This window comes from Terrapene carolina, unplaced genomic scaffold (genome assembly GCF_002925995.2).
Source record: "Terrapene carolina triunguis isolate 2854851 unplaced genomic scaffold, T_m_triunguis-2.0 Scaffold68, whole genome shotgun sequence".
NCBI classification, from domain to species: domain Eukaryota; kingdom Metazoa; phylum Chordata; order Testudines; family Emydidae; genus Terrapene; species Terrapene triunguis.
In genome coordinates this window covers 57604339-57620201 of record NW_020664419.1, presented here as the reverse complement: position 1 = coordinate 57620201, position 15863 = coordinate 57604339, and the positions used below count along the sequence as shown (strand labels likewise).

Below are 15863 nucleotides of genomic sequence, written 5' to 3'. Positions count from 1 at the left end.
ACTTGTGTTGTTTATATTCATCCTTTGTAATTTGACCTAGTTTCCACTTTTTGTTGGACTCTTGTTTGATTCTTTGATCATTGAAGATTGCCTGGTTAGGCCAGAGTGGTCTCTTGCCAGATTTCCTATCTTTCCTACGCAGTGGGATAGTTAGCTCTTATGCCCTTAATGTCTCTTGAAAAACTGCCAACTGTCTTCAACTGTTTTTCCCCTAAGACTTGCTTCCCATGGGATTTTACCTACCAACTCATGGAGTTTGCTAAAGTCTGCATTCTTGAAATTCATTGTCTTTATTGTGCTGTTCTTCCTCCTACCATTCCTTAGAATCACGAACTCTACCATTTCATGATCACTTTCATCCACGCTGCCTTCCACTTTCAAATTCTCAACCAGTTCCTCCCTATTTGTCAAAATCTAATCTAGAACAGCCTCTCCCCTAGTAGCTTTCTTCACCTTCTGAAATAAAAAATTGTCTCCAATACATTCCAAGAATTTGTTGGATAATCTGTGCCCTGCTGTGTTATTTTCCCAACAGATGTCTGAGTAGTTGAAGTCCCCCATCACCACCAAGTCCTGTGCTTTGGATGATTTTGTTAGTTGTTTATAAAGTCTCTTCTACCTCTTCTTCCTGGTTAAGTGGTGTGTAGTAGACGCCTACTATGACATCACCCTTGATTTTTACCCCTTTTATCCTTACCCAGAGATTTTTAACAAGTCTGTCTCCTATTTCCATCTCAACCTCAGTCCAAGTGTATACATTTTTAATATATAAGGCAACACCTCCTCCCTTTTTTCCCTGCCTGCCCTTCCTGAGCAAGCTGTACCCTTCTGTACCAATATTCCAGTCATGCGTATTATCCCACAAGTCTCTGTGATGCCAACTATGTCATAGTTGTGTTTATTTACTAGCATTCTTCTTCGAGTTCTTTCTGCTTATTCCCCATACTTCTCGCATTAGTATACAGTATTCTGTAGATGTCTGACTCATGGGATCCCATGCCAGTTGGTATGAAATGGTCTTGTGTCACGGCTGGGCCCAGACAAGACAGTAATTTTAAAACCTCACAGATTAGCAGTTGGTTAGAACTCCCACTGTTGCTAGCATTGGTGAAGCTGCATTGCTGCTTGAACAATATTGGGAGAATTTGACAAAAACCTCACTGTAGATGAGGCTTTTGTGTGGACAGGAAAGAAATGTTATGAATATATTAGGGAATTATGTTTTAACCTTGGTCAATATCAAAACTAAAACATGGTTCCCTAATCTGTATGTGTGGTTTTTAACCAAACAAACTAACAAGGGTTGAGCTACACTCATGTTTCACAATCATGTTTAAACACAAAAAGAACAGGAGTACTTGTGGCACCTTAGAGACTAACAAATTTATTTGAGCATAAGCTTTCATGGGCTAAAACCCACTTAATCGGATGCATGCAGTGGAAAATACAGTAGGAAGATATATATACACAGAGGACATGAAAAAATGGGTGTTGCCATACTAACTATAACGAGAGTAATCAGTTAAGATGGGCTGTTATCAGCAGGAGAAAAAAAACTTTTGTAGTGATAATCAGGATGGCCCATCCCACCTTAACTGATTACTTTTGTTATATGCTGATATAAGCTACATCAACACTAGGAGGCTTTTTCCAATATAGTTATACTGGCAGGAATTTTTAGGGTAGATATAGGCCTTAGTCGTCTCTCATTCTTTTACTGTAACGTGACTTGTCAGTTTTCATTTTGCTGCAGCTTGACAAGCTATGGTCATCAGTAGAGGCACTGGAGCTGTCTGTCTGCAGACTCAGGGAAACTGCTCTGTATTGGTTTATGTTTGATTCATATTTTCAAGGATTTCTTCACAGTAGAAGGATTTGAAATTTTTTAAATGAAAGCTTGGATTTTGCAGAAATTAATGGTACTCATCCAGGAAAAGACCCCTATTCGCCATACTGGAATGAAGTTTTCAAATCCTATCCATAACCTTTCTATATTTCTCTCTCCTGAGACTGCCAGAAAACCATGCCTGCCAACAATGAACTGAAAGCATTAGGAGCCATGAAGTCTATCCAGTTTAAGAAGCTAGTCTATATTTTTGAACAACCCCCTAAATCCTTATGTGATCTGTTATTAAGACACAAAAGAGGCCCATTTAGAATGTAAAATCAAAATGCCTCCCTTGCAGAAATTCTGCTGATTTGTGGAGGAAATTCCCACAGGTACTGCATTGTCAAAATTCTTCATAGATTTCCCTTATTAATTAGTCATGTCTTAAGGTCAAAAATAAGCAGCAGGAACAAGTAGTTTTTTAAGTTCCATGGGCTTTTAGTCCCCGCACAGAGTAGTTCACTAAACTGTAAATGTATTTCCTGAAAATCTAGACTTTCTAGTATTTTCTTGAAACTAATGAAAACCCAGCTTTCATTGAAAGGAATGAAAAATGCACACTAAATATTTGGAAGCAGTACATTCGTTTTTATATATTAATTGAATATATTTTTGAGTAAATGTTCTCTCCATTTGTAGTTTTGTGAAAATCTCTCTCTTTTTCTGAGAAGGGAATGATTTCTGATGATTCAATTAATTTTTGTTGCTTTCTGTTCATTAACACATAATATTTACATCAACTTGATGAAAATCAAAAGATTAAAATCTACTTATTTTCTTTAATTGGACAAATACCCACAACGGTCAGATTTAAAATTTGAGCCATGAACGGAACTTTTACTGTAATCGTGATCCAATTCTTCTTGAAGAAATAATAATCTTGTCATAGTGTCTCTTGGATTTCACTTGGGGTGCAACTCAGTCTACCTCAGTGACCATTGTATTTGAGCACCTTTTCTGTTATCATTGAAATTTTCTTGTCCCAAGATGGTGGTTACTTACAGTTCTGTGGTGTGCAGGACAGATTTTGCCTCAGAACACCACTAAGACCCTAATGAAAAGCAGGCTCATTCAATTATGGGATTGCAACAGTGTAACTGAGAGAAGCATTCAGCTCAAGAGGAGGAGGAGTTGTTTTTAAATAACATAGTTTTCAGAGTTCAGTTGTTATAGTAGATACTCAATTATATATTTGTTGCCCAAGTACTATGCTGAGTAAAAATCAGGAAATATAAAGGACACTTTTTGTCTATAGTAGAATGGCACATATAAAAATATTGGTTAAAGCCACACGCATGCTGACTCTTACCTGGTAAGGTTAACTTACTTACCCAAGGCTAACTTATTCACCTTACTTAGACTGTAAGCTCATGGACACTACCCACAGTTTGTAAAACACATATGTAAGTCTTTGCATGCTCAGTGCCCTGTACTGTAACCTCTTTGGGGCAGAGACTTTCTTTTTATTGTATGTGTGTACTAAGTTTACTGTAATAGCCCCCAATCCCTTACTGGGGCCTGCAGGTGCTATTGCATTATTATTATTATTTATTATTGGTGGCTTCGGTAAAAATTCTAAAACGTATTTGAAAATATGAAACATTAGCATTTACAAACTTTGTGATATTTTCTTTCTTAACTTTTGGCCTTAAAATAATTGTTTTGGTTCATATCACAGATCTGTTTTGATGATATATTACCAGTTTGTTTAATACCTTTTAGATGGTGTAATAGGGTATACAAACCCCACACTGGACTGGAAGGGATTAAAGGAAAGTACTGTACCCAGCTAGCCCCACCCATCCAGCCCCATAGAGCATGCTTCAATTGGAGAAAGGGTTGAAAAGGGAGCAACCCAGATCAGAAGGGGGAGGCTGGGTTGGAGGACAGACCTCCCCTATATGCTCCTGACAAGAGCACCGGAGAAGCCTCTCTCAGGGGCTAAAACTGTATGGTGAGCCCAGTTGGGGCTGGTGGTTTGGTTGCTTTTTCTTTTTCTTTTCACCTTATATTGGACTGGAAGCTAGAGAAGACCAGCAGATGGTAGGAAGTGACCAACTTGGAGGGCACCTTCGAGGGCAGATATACTGACCCTCCTAAGGCCCTGGGTCAGAGCCCAGTGGAGTGGGGGGACTTGGGTTCCCCTACCACTGCCCACCTCGCCACACCTCTGATTAAAAGAGGGCCTGGACTGCAAGACTTGCCTGCTGGGGGGGTTGCAGTAATTGCACTAATCACTAGGCCTGCTAAACCCACCAAGGACTCTATTACATTTGGTGGAGAGTGTGGGCATCATAGTGTCCCAGGCCTGATAGGAGACCAGAAAGGAGGTGGGAAAAAAAGAAAGGGATGGATATAGAGAAACTGCTAAAATAGGTTCTTGAAAACCAGCAACAGCAGAGCCAACTGCTCCAGCAGCTCGCCGCCCAGCAACAGCAGCAGGAACAGCAGCAACTAGTCCAGCAGGTGGCAATGCTCTTACAACCACCCGAGGCAGCCTTGAGTTTAACCATTGGTTGGAGGAACTCTGATAAAAGCCCAGGTATCCCGGTGAAGCTAACTAAAATGGGGCCCTCGGATGACCATGAGGCATTCCTGGTCACTTTGGAGAGCATGGCTGTCATGGACCAAGGAGAGCACCAACAGTGAATACAATATTAACCACACCTGGTTCCCTCTTTACTGCCCGGTATCTCTATGACCGGGGGTGTGCACACCTGAATGATCGATCACCTTTAAGTGTATGGTATACCTTCTTAGCAGTATTGTCAATAATTACAGCGCAAATTCTTCCCCCTTTCGCAATTCTCCACCAAAAATGTTATGCTTAAACAAAGCACATGAGATCTTCTATAGGGGAGAAGGCAACATGCTGCATTTATTGAGAATACAGCAGTTAGTATATGCTTTTCAGTCACACACATACACCATGCACACAGCCCCGCCAGTCGATGTTTATAGTTACCAGTCCAGAGTCTGGATCAATCTAGTGGCCAGCCAGATTGGTGGCAGAGAGGAGCCGGGCTCTGTCAGTCACGATCTGATGCTCCTGGATTAGTGGCAAGACGAACCCAAAGTCCCATGGCAAAGCACCCTGTTCTTATAGTCTTTTTTCTCTGTTGAAGTCTATGGATTTTGCTGTGTCAGTTTATGACTGGTTACTCCTTAATTGGTATTATCTTTTGATGTAAACATTTCAAAACACCTCCGAGAGGGTCATCCTGTCCCGAATTTGATTTAATCAATTGACTTTAGTTGTGCCAGCCTCCACCTCAAGGTCGTCAATCTGCCCTTCCTCAATCATAGATGTGCGTTGATGGTTCTCTGGTGTCAATAAGTCTCAATAAGTGTCTTCACTCCTCCTTTCTTGACCATCTGGTTAACAATGGCCTTCACACCTTCTCTTTTCCTGATGCATGCATTCCTCATTCACACAGTCTTTTACAGAGACCTTTGAGAATACAAACAGCAGTATTTTATATCGAGCAAAAAGACATTGTAAATTAAACCTTGCTAAGTTTTATAACCAAAACAATTCACATTGAGACCCAGGCCTTCAATGTTCCTCTAATCTACTTAACATAAACACACTACAGGATCCTGTCTCTTACTTACTAAACCTTAAAACAAAGAACTAAAAAGGGCCCAATTTGTAATGCATATGGGAAACAGAATCCCATAGTCCCAGAGGGTCATTCCTTTCTGCTACTCAAAAAGGGTGGCTGGCAGAATGAAATCAAATCATAATTAATTATCATAGTACAATTATAAAATCCTAGGATGCTCTGTTGGCCCCCTACTTAACCAGACTGTCCCGAGAGGTGTATCAGAGTCTTCATGCGACAACTGCTCAGGACTACTCTCATGTCAAAGCAGCCATCCTAGATGCCTCCAGCATCTCACTAGAAACCTACCGACAGCAGTTCCACCTTGAGAAATTTTTTCCCGTGCGCAGACACGGGCCGTTGCCCAGACTCTGAAGAAACACTGCTGGCGATGGCTCCAGTCAGAGATGTGTACAGGAGACCAGGTGACAGAAAAGCTCATTGTAGAACAATTCACTTAAATCCTTCCAGAGGGGTTGTGCAAGTGGGTGGTAAGACATTGGTCAGAAACTTTGGCCAAGGCAGTGTCATTGGCAGAGATTTACCTGATGTTCCTCGGGCTAGAGGCAGAAACACCAAAAGTCAGTCCTATGAAGCCCCAGTCCCCGCAGAGTACCAATGCCCGAACTCTGACAAAGGTAATTAGGGAGGTTTGGACACCCAACTCTAGTGGAGGGAGGCACAAAGGCCAAGAGAAGAGCCTGGAAGTCCACCCTCCACTGACCAAGAGGGCTGTGGTTGGCCTGGCTGAATGACCTTATCCAAAGGGATTTCTCCCCTTGAGAGAATCAACAGAGAGACCAATTCCTCCCACTGGGAGCTGTTTTGTATGTGTTCAGCAAGGATATTTCAGAAAGGGCTTCTTATTCATGGACTGTGATTATGGACAGGCCTGGACAGCCGATAACAGGGCTTGGAAGAGGGGCCCTAGGAAGATCTTGGTCCCAGTACAAATGAATGGTGTAGCAGTATATGGTCTGATAAACTCATTCTGTAGTCAGACTTTGGTCTGGGAGAGGCTGCTGAGGACGGGAGGTACAACTGGGAACATAATCTATCTCCAGTGTATCCATGGAGATGTACAATTCTATCCAAAGAGAAGTACAACTGGCCATGCAAGAACATACTGAAATGATGCAGGCTGGATTGGCAAAAGGCCTGGCCTACCTGGTCATACTTGGGCACAACTGGAAGTTCTTTGAAGAAGTGGTCAAAGGGTGGTGAGTTGCCCCTGTAAAAAAGGCATAGCTGAAGCCGGAAGACCCTGGAAGGCAGGGGTAGCCGAGGGGGCCATAAGAAGGAAGGAGCTCGGAGGACCAACACCCTCGAGTAGGACCATCTTCACAGATAAAGGACCCATTGCCTGAACCCAACTGGGGCCATAAGCATTCGCCGCCACCTTCCAACCTAGACCTGCTGTCCAATGAGGGGGACTTTGTGGAAGAAAGAAGAAATGACCCGACCCTGAGCAATGTTTATGAGCAACTTGCCCATGCAGGTGGTAAAGCACTAGACCCGCAGCAGTTGAAACAGTGGCCCCATTTTTAACTGATAGGGGAGACGGCATACTGGGCAATGAAGGATCCTAAGACAGGAAAAACAAGAAATTCTGGAAGAGGGTGCTGCATTGGCCCACACAGCCCCATGTGGAGGTCACTTGGGGAGGAAGAAGACTCTTGACAGTGTGACCATGAGGTTCTGCTGACCAGGCATCCATGAAGAGGTGTGAGACTATTGTGCTTCATGTCCATAATGTCAGTGGACAGGCCAGAAATAGGTCCCAAAAGCCCTCCTGGTACCACTATCCATTGTGGAAGTACCCTTCAAGAGAACAGGAATAGACGTGATCGGCCTGTAGAGAAGTCTGCAGCAGGGCACAAATACATTGGTAATCTTGGACTATGCCACCAGATACCCCAAGACCTTCCTATCCAGTCAGGAACGGGAGCTGTCGTTGTTCATGTTAGCAAATCCCCTTGACACCTAAGTCTAAAGGGATAGCTCAGTGGTTTGAGCATTGGCCTGCTAAACCCAGGATTGTGAGTTCAATCCTTAAGAGGGCCACTTAGGGATCTGGGGCAAAATCGGTACTTGGTCCTGCTAGTGAAGGCAGGGGACTGGACTCGATGACCTTTCAGGGTCCCTTCCAGTTCTATGAGATAGGTATATCTCCATAAAGAAAAGAAAAAAAGACCTTCTCTGCACCATGGGGGCTATATCAGTTTGAAACCATGCCCTGTAGACTTCATGGGGTCACTGTCACTTTTCCAGTGGCTGATGGACAGAGTACTGTGGCCGCATGGGTCGTGTACTGTGGATATCTACATTGACAATATTGTCATCTACAATGAGAGCTGGGCCGAGCACATGGAACACATTGGTGCGGTGTTACGGCTCTCAAGCAGGCACGTTTGATGGTCAACCCAACCAAATGTCGGCTGGCCACCCAAGAAGTCACCTACCCAGGGTATACCGTGGTGGGAGGAGGGCAGCTACAAACCCTTGTGGACAAAGTCCAAGCCCTAACGGGCTGCCCCATCCCTTCCACAAAAAAGCAAGTCCAGCATTTGGAGGGATTAGTGGGGTACTAGAGGAAGTACATCCCAAACTTCATGACCATTGCTGCCCTTTTGACAGACCTGGTGAAGGATACCACACCAAAAGGGTCCATTGGACCAAAAGCTGTGTCAAGGCATTTAGTACACTACAAGACCAGTTGACCCAGGAGCCACTACTATTCCCCCCAGACTTCTCGAAGCCCTTTATTCTCCAAACAGATGCATCCAATGTCAGATTCAGAGTTGTGCTATCTCAAGAATTCAGAGGAGAGGAACATCCTGTTCTCTGTCTCAGCAGCTTTTTCTTTTCACCTCATATTGAACTGTAAGCTGGGGAAGAACAGCAGACAGTAGGAAGTGACCTACGGAGGGTAACTCAGAAGGTATCTGTGGGGACCAGACACTGTTGACCCTCCTTGGGCCCTGGATCACAGCTTGGTGGAGTGAGCGGTCCAGGGCTCCCCTACCGCTGCCCACCTCACTGCACTTCTGATTAAAAGAGGGCCTGGACTGCAAGACGTGCCTGCTGGGGGGGTTGGCACTCAGGGTACTAACCACTAAGCTACCTAACCCACTGAGGTCTCTATTATAGCTGATTATGGAAAATAGACCTATAAGTATGTTCAGCCTTAGGCTATGATTCACTGAATTTTCTGAACTCATGTCATTTATTCCACTCTGTAGTTTGACAAATAATAGAATTTTCTTTTCTAATTTCAGTTCCCATATTAGTTGCAAATTTAAAATAAGGCTGGAAGACCTTTCCTTGTCCACATTTGTGCACATCCTTATAAACCACCCCACAATTGGCCACAATTGCCTGTCTCCTCCTCTCTCTTAAGACTGGAATAGCAGGGGTGTTTACAGGTCAACGATATTGCATTGGCACTGCTCTATAAAGATTCTTACATACTGTCCACACAAATGAACACTGTGCTTGGCTCAGGCTAGTACCACCATTAACTTACTTTCATGGGCACTAAATTCACTTTCAGATTTTTATAAAGGGGGGAAAAAGCACAGCAATATTTTGTTCCATGGTGTTTCCTAATGCTAGAAGTATTGATTTACAGGGATAGATTTTTCAGTGCATTTTGAGGAGTCTCAATGACTAATATGATACACTTCATTGTAGATACAGGCCACTACTTTTAAAACACACATTTACAAGTCTGTGTATCTCGAGGCCCTGCCTGTAAATGGGACCCCATTCAACCTCTGATTTTGCATTGGCAATTGTGGGTGCAAAATTGTGCCCAAATAATTATAGTTGAGGCTACCTTTCAAAATCAGGCTTTAGAAGACAACGCATGCTGTGTGGCATTATTGGACACTTCTGAGCCAGATTCTACCACCCTTACTCACAGGAGTAGCACTTTAGTCTGCAAGTGTCCCATTAATATCAGTCAGACTACTTGTAGAGAAAGGTGTTACTCAATATAAAGCTGACAGAACTGGATCTTAAATTAATAACAATTAAATAGCATTTAACTAACACCTTTCATCTGTAGATTAAAGTGGAACTCTGTTTATCTTAGAGAGAGAACTGATTGGACCTGATACATTTTATTTCTTCCTGAAATCTTATTATGCCTGATTATTCTGGACATATAGTAATGGCCTCAAAATTAGTCTGGATCCAAAATTCAGTTACATCATTTGCCCGCTATTTATTTTATCCCAGCAATTTGTTATCCAACAAAAGTGTATAATTTAAACCTTGGTTTTAGAAAGAGAAATCAAAGAAAAGAAAGCGATTTGAGAATGTGAAATAGAATACAGAAAAATTACCTTTTATGTAAGCCTTGCCACACTTTGTATTTTTTGGCAGTCTGGAGTATACTAGCCTATTGGTGCATTTTTTAATAATCTGTTATGGAATATCTACATCAGATTTATCTATACATAGAGCTTTGTAGCCCAAGCCTGTGAATTGTATTATAAAAAGCAGGCAGATATACACATTTTCCGCTATTAAAATACAAAATTACTTCCTTGGGAGGTAGATGAAATAGTTTTTTAAAAAAGCAACATCTGTAATACAATTTAAATTTTAATAACGCCAATAATTTTCTTTCAACAGAGGAATTCAAGGGCTCAACAATAGTTGAATTAATGAAAAAAGAAGGCACCACCCTAGGGCTTACGGTATCGGGTGGAATTGACAAGGATGGGAAACCAAGAGTATCTAACCTTCGTCAAGGAGGAATCGCTGCTAGGTAACCACATCTGAAGCCACAAAATACATTATAAGATGTGATTGCTTCAAAAAATACATACCGCATCAAAAAGGTCACTAATAAATAAGTGACTACCAGCATCTGTAAGGCAGCACATCAGAGCAGAGAAGCGATATAAGAAACATTTCAATAGTAGTTGAACCGTTGCGTCCCTCAAGGCTGCTCTGATAAAAAGCCAGAAATACTGATGATGCATCATTTCAAGAATAATTTAATTTCTTATAAATGGTTTAAATTTAATGAATTGTTGTCCTTGAATAAAACCTATAAAAACACATTATAATGTCAAGGAAAAAATATAGTTGAAAAGTTCAGATAAGGTGGTATCATAGTTTCAAATGACTGTTGATGACCTGTTTATTAAAGATTTAAAATATATATATATATATATATATCACTTGCCTGCTTCTACAGAGAAAGCAGAACAAGCTGTAACTGGGGAGAGATGCAGCTGGAGAGACCCAGATTAAGGCAAATCATTCCAAGTAACTGAGCAGAACATGTGCCAATGGGCTCTGGCTTACCTGCTGTAGTTGTGATGTTGGCTGTGGAGGCAACAACTTGTCCAGAAAATACTTCTGGCAGTAGCCCAAACAGAGAGAGGTGGTGGGTGGTGTTGGGGGCGGGGGAAGGGGAGGGAGGTTAAAAGAGCACATGAAGGAAGAGAAATCATCCCAGGTATAGCTGAGTACTGTAATTGGCATGGTTATGCAGTCCTGATTTCCTACATCAAAATTTAATACTCTAATACGTCTCTTCTTTGTATATATTTTATGTATTATATTAGATTAAATTCTTGAAATGTCACTCTGCTATTTGGAAAATCAGCACAAGAAGGGTTTTGCTTGTTTGAATTTAGTTGTGTGGCAAGATTCATTTTTATCAACACTAAAAATGTAATTGAAAGCAACTCTGCTACTTTGGCAACATGACATACAAGTTTATGGAAGAGAACATGTGTCTGTTGCAGAAGTGACCAGCTGGATGTGGGAGACTACATCAAATCTGTGAATGGAATCAACCTGACAAAATTTCGCCATGACGAGATCATCAGCCTCCTCAAGAATGTTGGCGAGAGGGTTGTTCTAGAAGTGGAGTATGAGCTCCCTCCAGTCTGTAAGTAATGGACAGATAAACTGAAATCATCTTACACACAATAACAGAACGGACATTTTCAATAAGAGGTTTTTAAAATGTGTGTTTCCGCTACAGTTATTGCAGAGTACAGAAATGGTCAAATCAAATGATTATGTAGTGTGGGATTTTCAAAATCACCTAAATGGCTGAGGAGCACAAGTCCCGTTGAAAATCAGCTTCCAAATACAGGCAACGTAAACAGTTTATACCTACTCCTTATTCACTATTTCCCCATAACTTTAGGGATGACCATTAACTAAGGATATTGGGAAATACATTTGATATATTCAGAGGCAAGAGAACTATGGAGTAGGGTGGGGGAAGAGAACAGGAACTCGAACCTCCACTTTTCTTTCCTGTTGCCCCTGTACCTCTGTCTTCAGTTCCTCTCCACCTTTTTGTTTTAACAATAAGATATCTCAAGAAGATAATAGTGCCCATTAGTTTTACCAGTACCTCTGCCTTCCTCCTTTTAAGATGCAGTCCCCTTCCATGCATAAAGCCCCACAAAGCCCCCTCTGGTGAATACCTTACCTTTGTGACTTCTGGGGTCATGATTGAGGAGTGACCTGCCCACGCCATAACATCGTCAGGGACTGCCAACTCACTCCTTTCCTCCTCCTGTCCTCTTCAAGTCCAAACCCTCAACAGATTCGTGATAAGGGTTTTCTGGGTGATAGGAGACCTGCCTGCCTCTCAGTATACAAACATTGCTGTTCTTTGTGTCTCTGCCACCTCACTGACCTCTACCTCAGTCTAAGGCTCAGAGGTATGTTAGGTTGCACTGGTATAATAGGCAAACTACAGAAGAGGTAAGAGGGATGATGTGGACCAGACAGTCCCTCCCTAAACAGTTTATTCATGAGGAAAAGGGTGAGCCTAAGAGTGGGGAAGAGAGCTGGCCAGCATATCACCTACCTTAATGATCTGAAGGATGGCGTGGACTGCACTCTCAGCAAGTTTGCAGATGACACTAAACTGGGAGGAGTGGTAGATACGCTGGAGGGTAGGGATACAGAGGGACATAGACAAATTAGAGGATTGGGCCAAAAGAAACCTGATGAGCAGGAGCGGCGCCAGGGTTTTTGCCGCCCTAAGCGGCAGCGCTCCTCCACAGTAATCAGCAGCAGCTCTTCCTCTGAAGCTGCGTTCTCGGCGGCACGGGTCCTTCGGGGCACTTCGGCGGCGGGTCCTGGAGTGAATGAAGGACCCGCCGCCGAATTTCCGCCGACAACCCAGAGCGGAAGAAGCCCCTCGTCGCCAAAATTCTGCAGAGGGTGGCGAAATGCCGCCCCCCACATCCTGCCGCCCTAGGCAACCGCCTAGGGTCGCCTAGTGAAAGGGCCGGCCCTGCTGATGAGGTTCAACAAGGACAAGTGCAGAGTCCTGCACTTAGGATGGAAGAATCCCATTCACTGTTACAGACTAGAGACCGAATGGCTAGGAAGCAGTTCTGCAGAAAAGGACCTAGGGGTTACAGTGGACGAGAAGCTGGATATGAGTCAACAGTGTGCCCTTGTTGCCAAGAAGGCTAACGGCATTTTGGGCTGTATAAGTAGGGGTATTGCCAGCAGATCAAGGGATGTGATCATTCCCCTCTATTCGTCATTGGTGAGATCTCATCTGGAGTACTGTGTCCAGTTTTGGGCCCCACACTACAAGAAGGATGTGGAAAAATTGGAAAGAATCCAGTGGAGGGCAACAAAAATGATTAGGGGGCTGGAACACATGACTTATGAGGAGAGGCTGAGGGAACTAGGATTGTTTAGTCTGCAGAAGAGAAGAATGAGGGAGAATTTGATAGCTGCTTTCAACTACCTGAAAGGGGGTTCCAAAGAGGATGGATCTAGACTGTTCTCAGTGGTAGCAGACGACAGAACAAGGAGTAATGGTCTCAAGTTGCAGTGGGGGAGGTTTAGGTTGGATATTAGGAAAAACTTTTTCACTAGGAGGGTGGTGAAGCACTGGAATGGGTTACCTAGGGAGGTGGTGGAATCTCCTTCCTTAGATGTTTTTAAGGTCAGGCTTGACAAAACCCTGGCTGGGATGATTTAGTTGGGAATTGGTCCTGCTTTGAGCAGAGGGTTGGACTAGATGACCTCCTGAGGTCCCTTCTAACCCTGATATTCTATGATTCTATGATACCCCCTGAAGACATCAGACCTGGAGGGTTGTTTTAAGCAGACGGGGGGATGTGCTCGGAGCTGTGTGGTTGAGTAGGTGAATGGAGGACCTCAAGCTGTCCAAAATGGACTCCAAGATTCAAGTTCATGTTGACACCCAAAGCTAGCTGACTTTACCTTATTTTGGGCGTTGTTATGAAAAGAAGTACACACAGTCCTACTTAACATCTTCCTTCCCTCTTTCCTTAGCCCATCCATCCCCAGTTTTTTTAAGGTTTGTGTGTGTGAGTGTGAGAGAGAGAGAGAGAATTAGTGGCAGTTGGGAGGAATCAGGTGGGTAGTGGTAGTTGGAGTGATGGTGAGCTGGAAAGGTGGGGGCTGGAACTGGAGGGACTGGAAGTGGGAAAGGTCTATTCTCACTGATACTGGACAAGAAAAGGAAGGAAGACCTGCAGAACCAGCTTGCTAGGACTTTCCTGCCTAAACAAAGGGTTGCAGCGTACTGGAAGCAGAGCATCCCATTGATCTCTCTACATTCCTGATGCATTATGGTGCCTGAAGGGGCAAGGGTTAATAAACCCCATTGTGTTCTAGCTGCTGGCAATTAACTCTCCTTATGAAATTCTTTGTTTTTATGAACTTTTGGCAACTTCCTTAATGTGCTTTAATGCTTATTGTTGATTAGTGGTTGTTGAGGATAACTGAACTTCATGTTCAGAATTAGGATATTTCAATTAATTAAATAAATTAAACAGTGGATGTGGTTATTTTGCTCTCATTTTTTTTCTTTTGCAGCTAACCAAATCTACTTTCTACAGTTTAGGTACTGTTGGTATATGTGTCTATCATGCTACATTACAGTGGTAACCATAACCATTCATTTAAGTTTTCAGAATTTCTGACCTTTGTGCAAGTGTAGCTGGTAACGAGACTGAATAATAGCATCCTAGCTATCCCTGTCGACATCCACTGACTATTATATGTACTATGCCTTGTAATATAGTAGGAAGATTTCTGTATATAAGCTTATGCTTTCCAGACCTTGTCATCCCCCCAGTATGCTGAAACTGCACTGCTGGGGGAGATAGGGTAGTTGTGGTTTCAGACTGTGGGGGCACCCGCCAGTGGAGTAGTAATGATGGAGTAAGCATTAATTTACTCACAGAAACCTTGTGATGGGGCAGTGCTGCAGAGTGTAGTAATCCCATTATTCTTGCCCACACCTTCCATTTTGCACAGAACCCAATATGTAGGTGAGGGACCCCTCTCTGTATTTCGTGGATGCACCAACGTTTTGTCCCCTCTGTCCACAGAGACCTTTAGTATGGCCTTTATTAACAGCATCCTGACCTTTTAACTATTTACACTGCAGCATTGCTAATTGCAAGTCCAACATGGAACAATGCTATTAAGTAATTTTTTAATTCCTTGTGTGCTCCCTTGTTTGTAAGACCTTGTTAGAAGCTTGCAAATGTTTCTCCTGTTGATTTTTGAGTTTTTTGGAAACAGTGAATTCCCCACTTCTTCCAAAGTTTTTTCTATTAGCAATTAAATGTAAATGGCTTTTTGTTTCTTAACAACATCATCTTCGATTTTCATACAATGGCTTATTGTCCCCAACCATCTTGGTTTGTGCACCAGCCTTTTCAACTGATGTCAGCATGACTCTGGAAACAACTGATTTTGCATTGTCAAAAAAATAAGCTTAATGTTGGTGAGGTTTGTAGCCTAAAAATCTTGACTCTACCTTTTGAGCAACAAGAGTAAAGGTTCCTGGATTCTGGGTTGAGCAACTGACTCTTTAACTGACCTCGAGCAATTGACTTGACATCTTTGTGCCTCACTGCACACCCATGGCATGGCACATAGGGTATGTATAACAACACACCGTAGTGAAAAGCAGGCTGTGTCCATGCTGTGGTTTGTAGCTACACGCATCAATGAAAGGCTCTGTCGGGGATGAGGAAGCGAGGACAGTTTCATCAGTGGGGAACTGCCAGAGCCTTTCCGCTGCCTCTGCCCTGCCAAAGGCTTTCCCTGCTGCTGGAGTCTTTCATTGCAGCGGGGAAAGGCTCTGACAGCTCCCTGCTGCTGGAGCCTTTCTCCGCCACAAGGAACTGCTGTACCCTTTTCCTGCAATAGGGAAGGACTCCTGCAGCAGAAAGGCAGCAGGACATTACACTGCAAAAAATAGCAGTGAGCGGGGGGATTTTGGGGGGTGGCAGCAGCTGGGAAGCACTGCCTGAGCAAGTAGGGTACATACCTACAGGGTTCAGGCATGTCCTTATCTGCTCGCCTAGGCAGTACCTCCC

At 43.1% G+C, this 15863-nt stretch overlaps 1 protein-coding gene across 3 annotated transcripts in view; it reads left to right on the top strand.

The window, feature by feature from the left end:
- The window catches only part of GRIP1 (glutamate receptor interacting protein 1), a 511398-nt gene that overhangs the window by 375449 nt on the left and 120086 nt on the right, over positions 1-15863 (top strand). For all 3 annotated transcript variants that reach the window (XM_024208047.3, XM_024208049.3, XM_029910842.1), the window contains 2 exons: positions 10135-10270; positions 11262-11407. In XM_024208047.3, the coding sequence (XP_024063815.2) occupies positions 10167-10270; positions 11262-11407 (250 nt within the window). In that variant the 5' untranslated portion in view covers positions 10135-10166. The remainder of the gene's footprint in view (positions 1-10134; positions 10271-11261; positions 11408-15863) is intronic.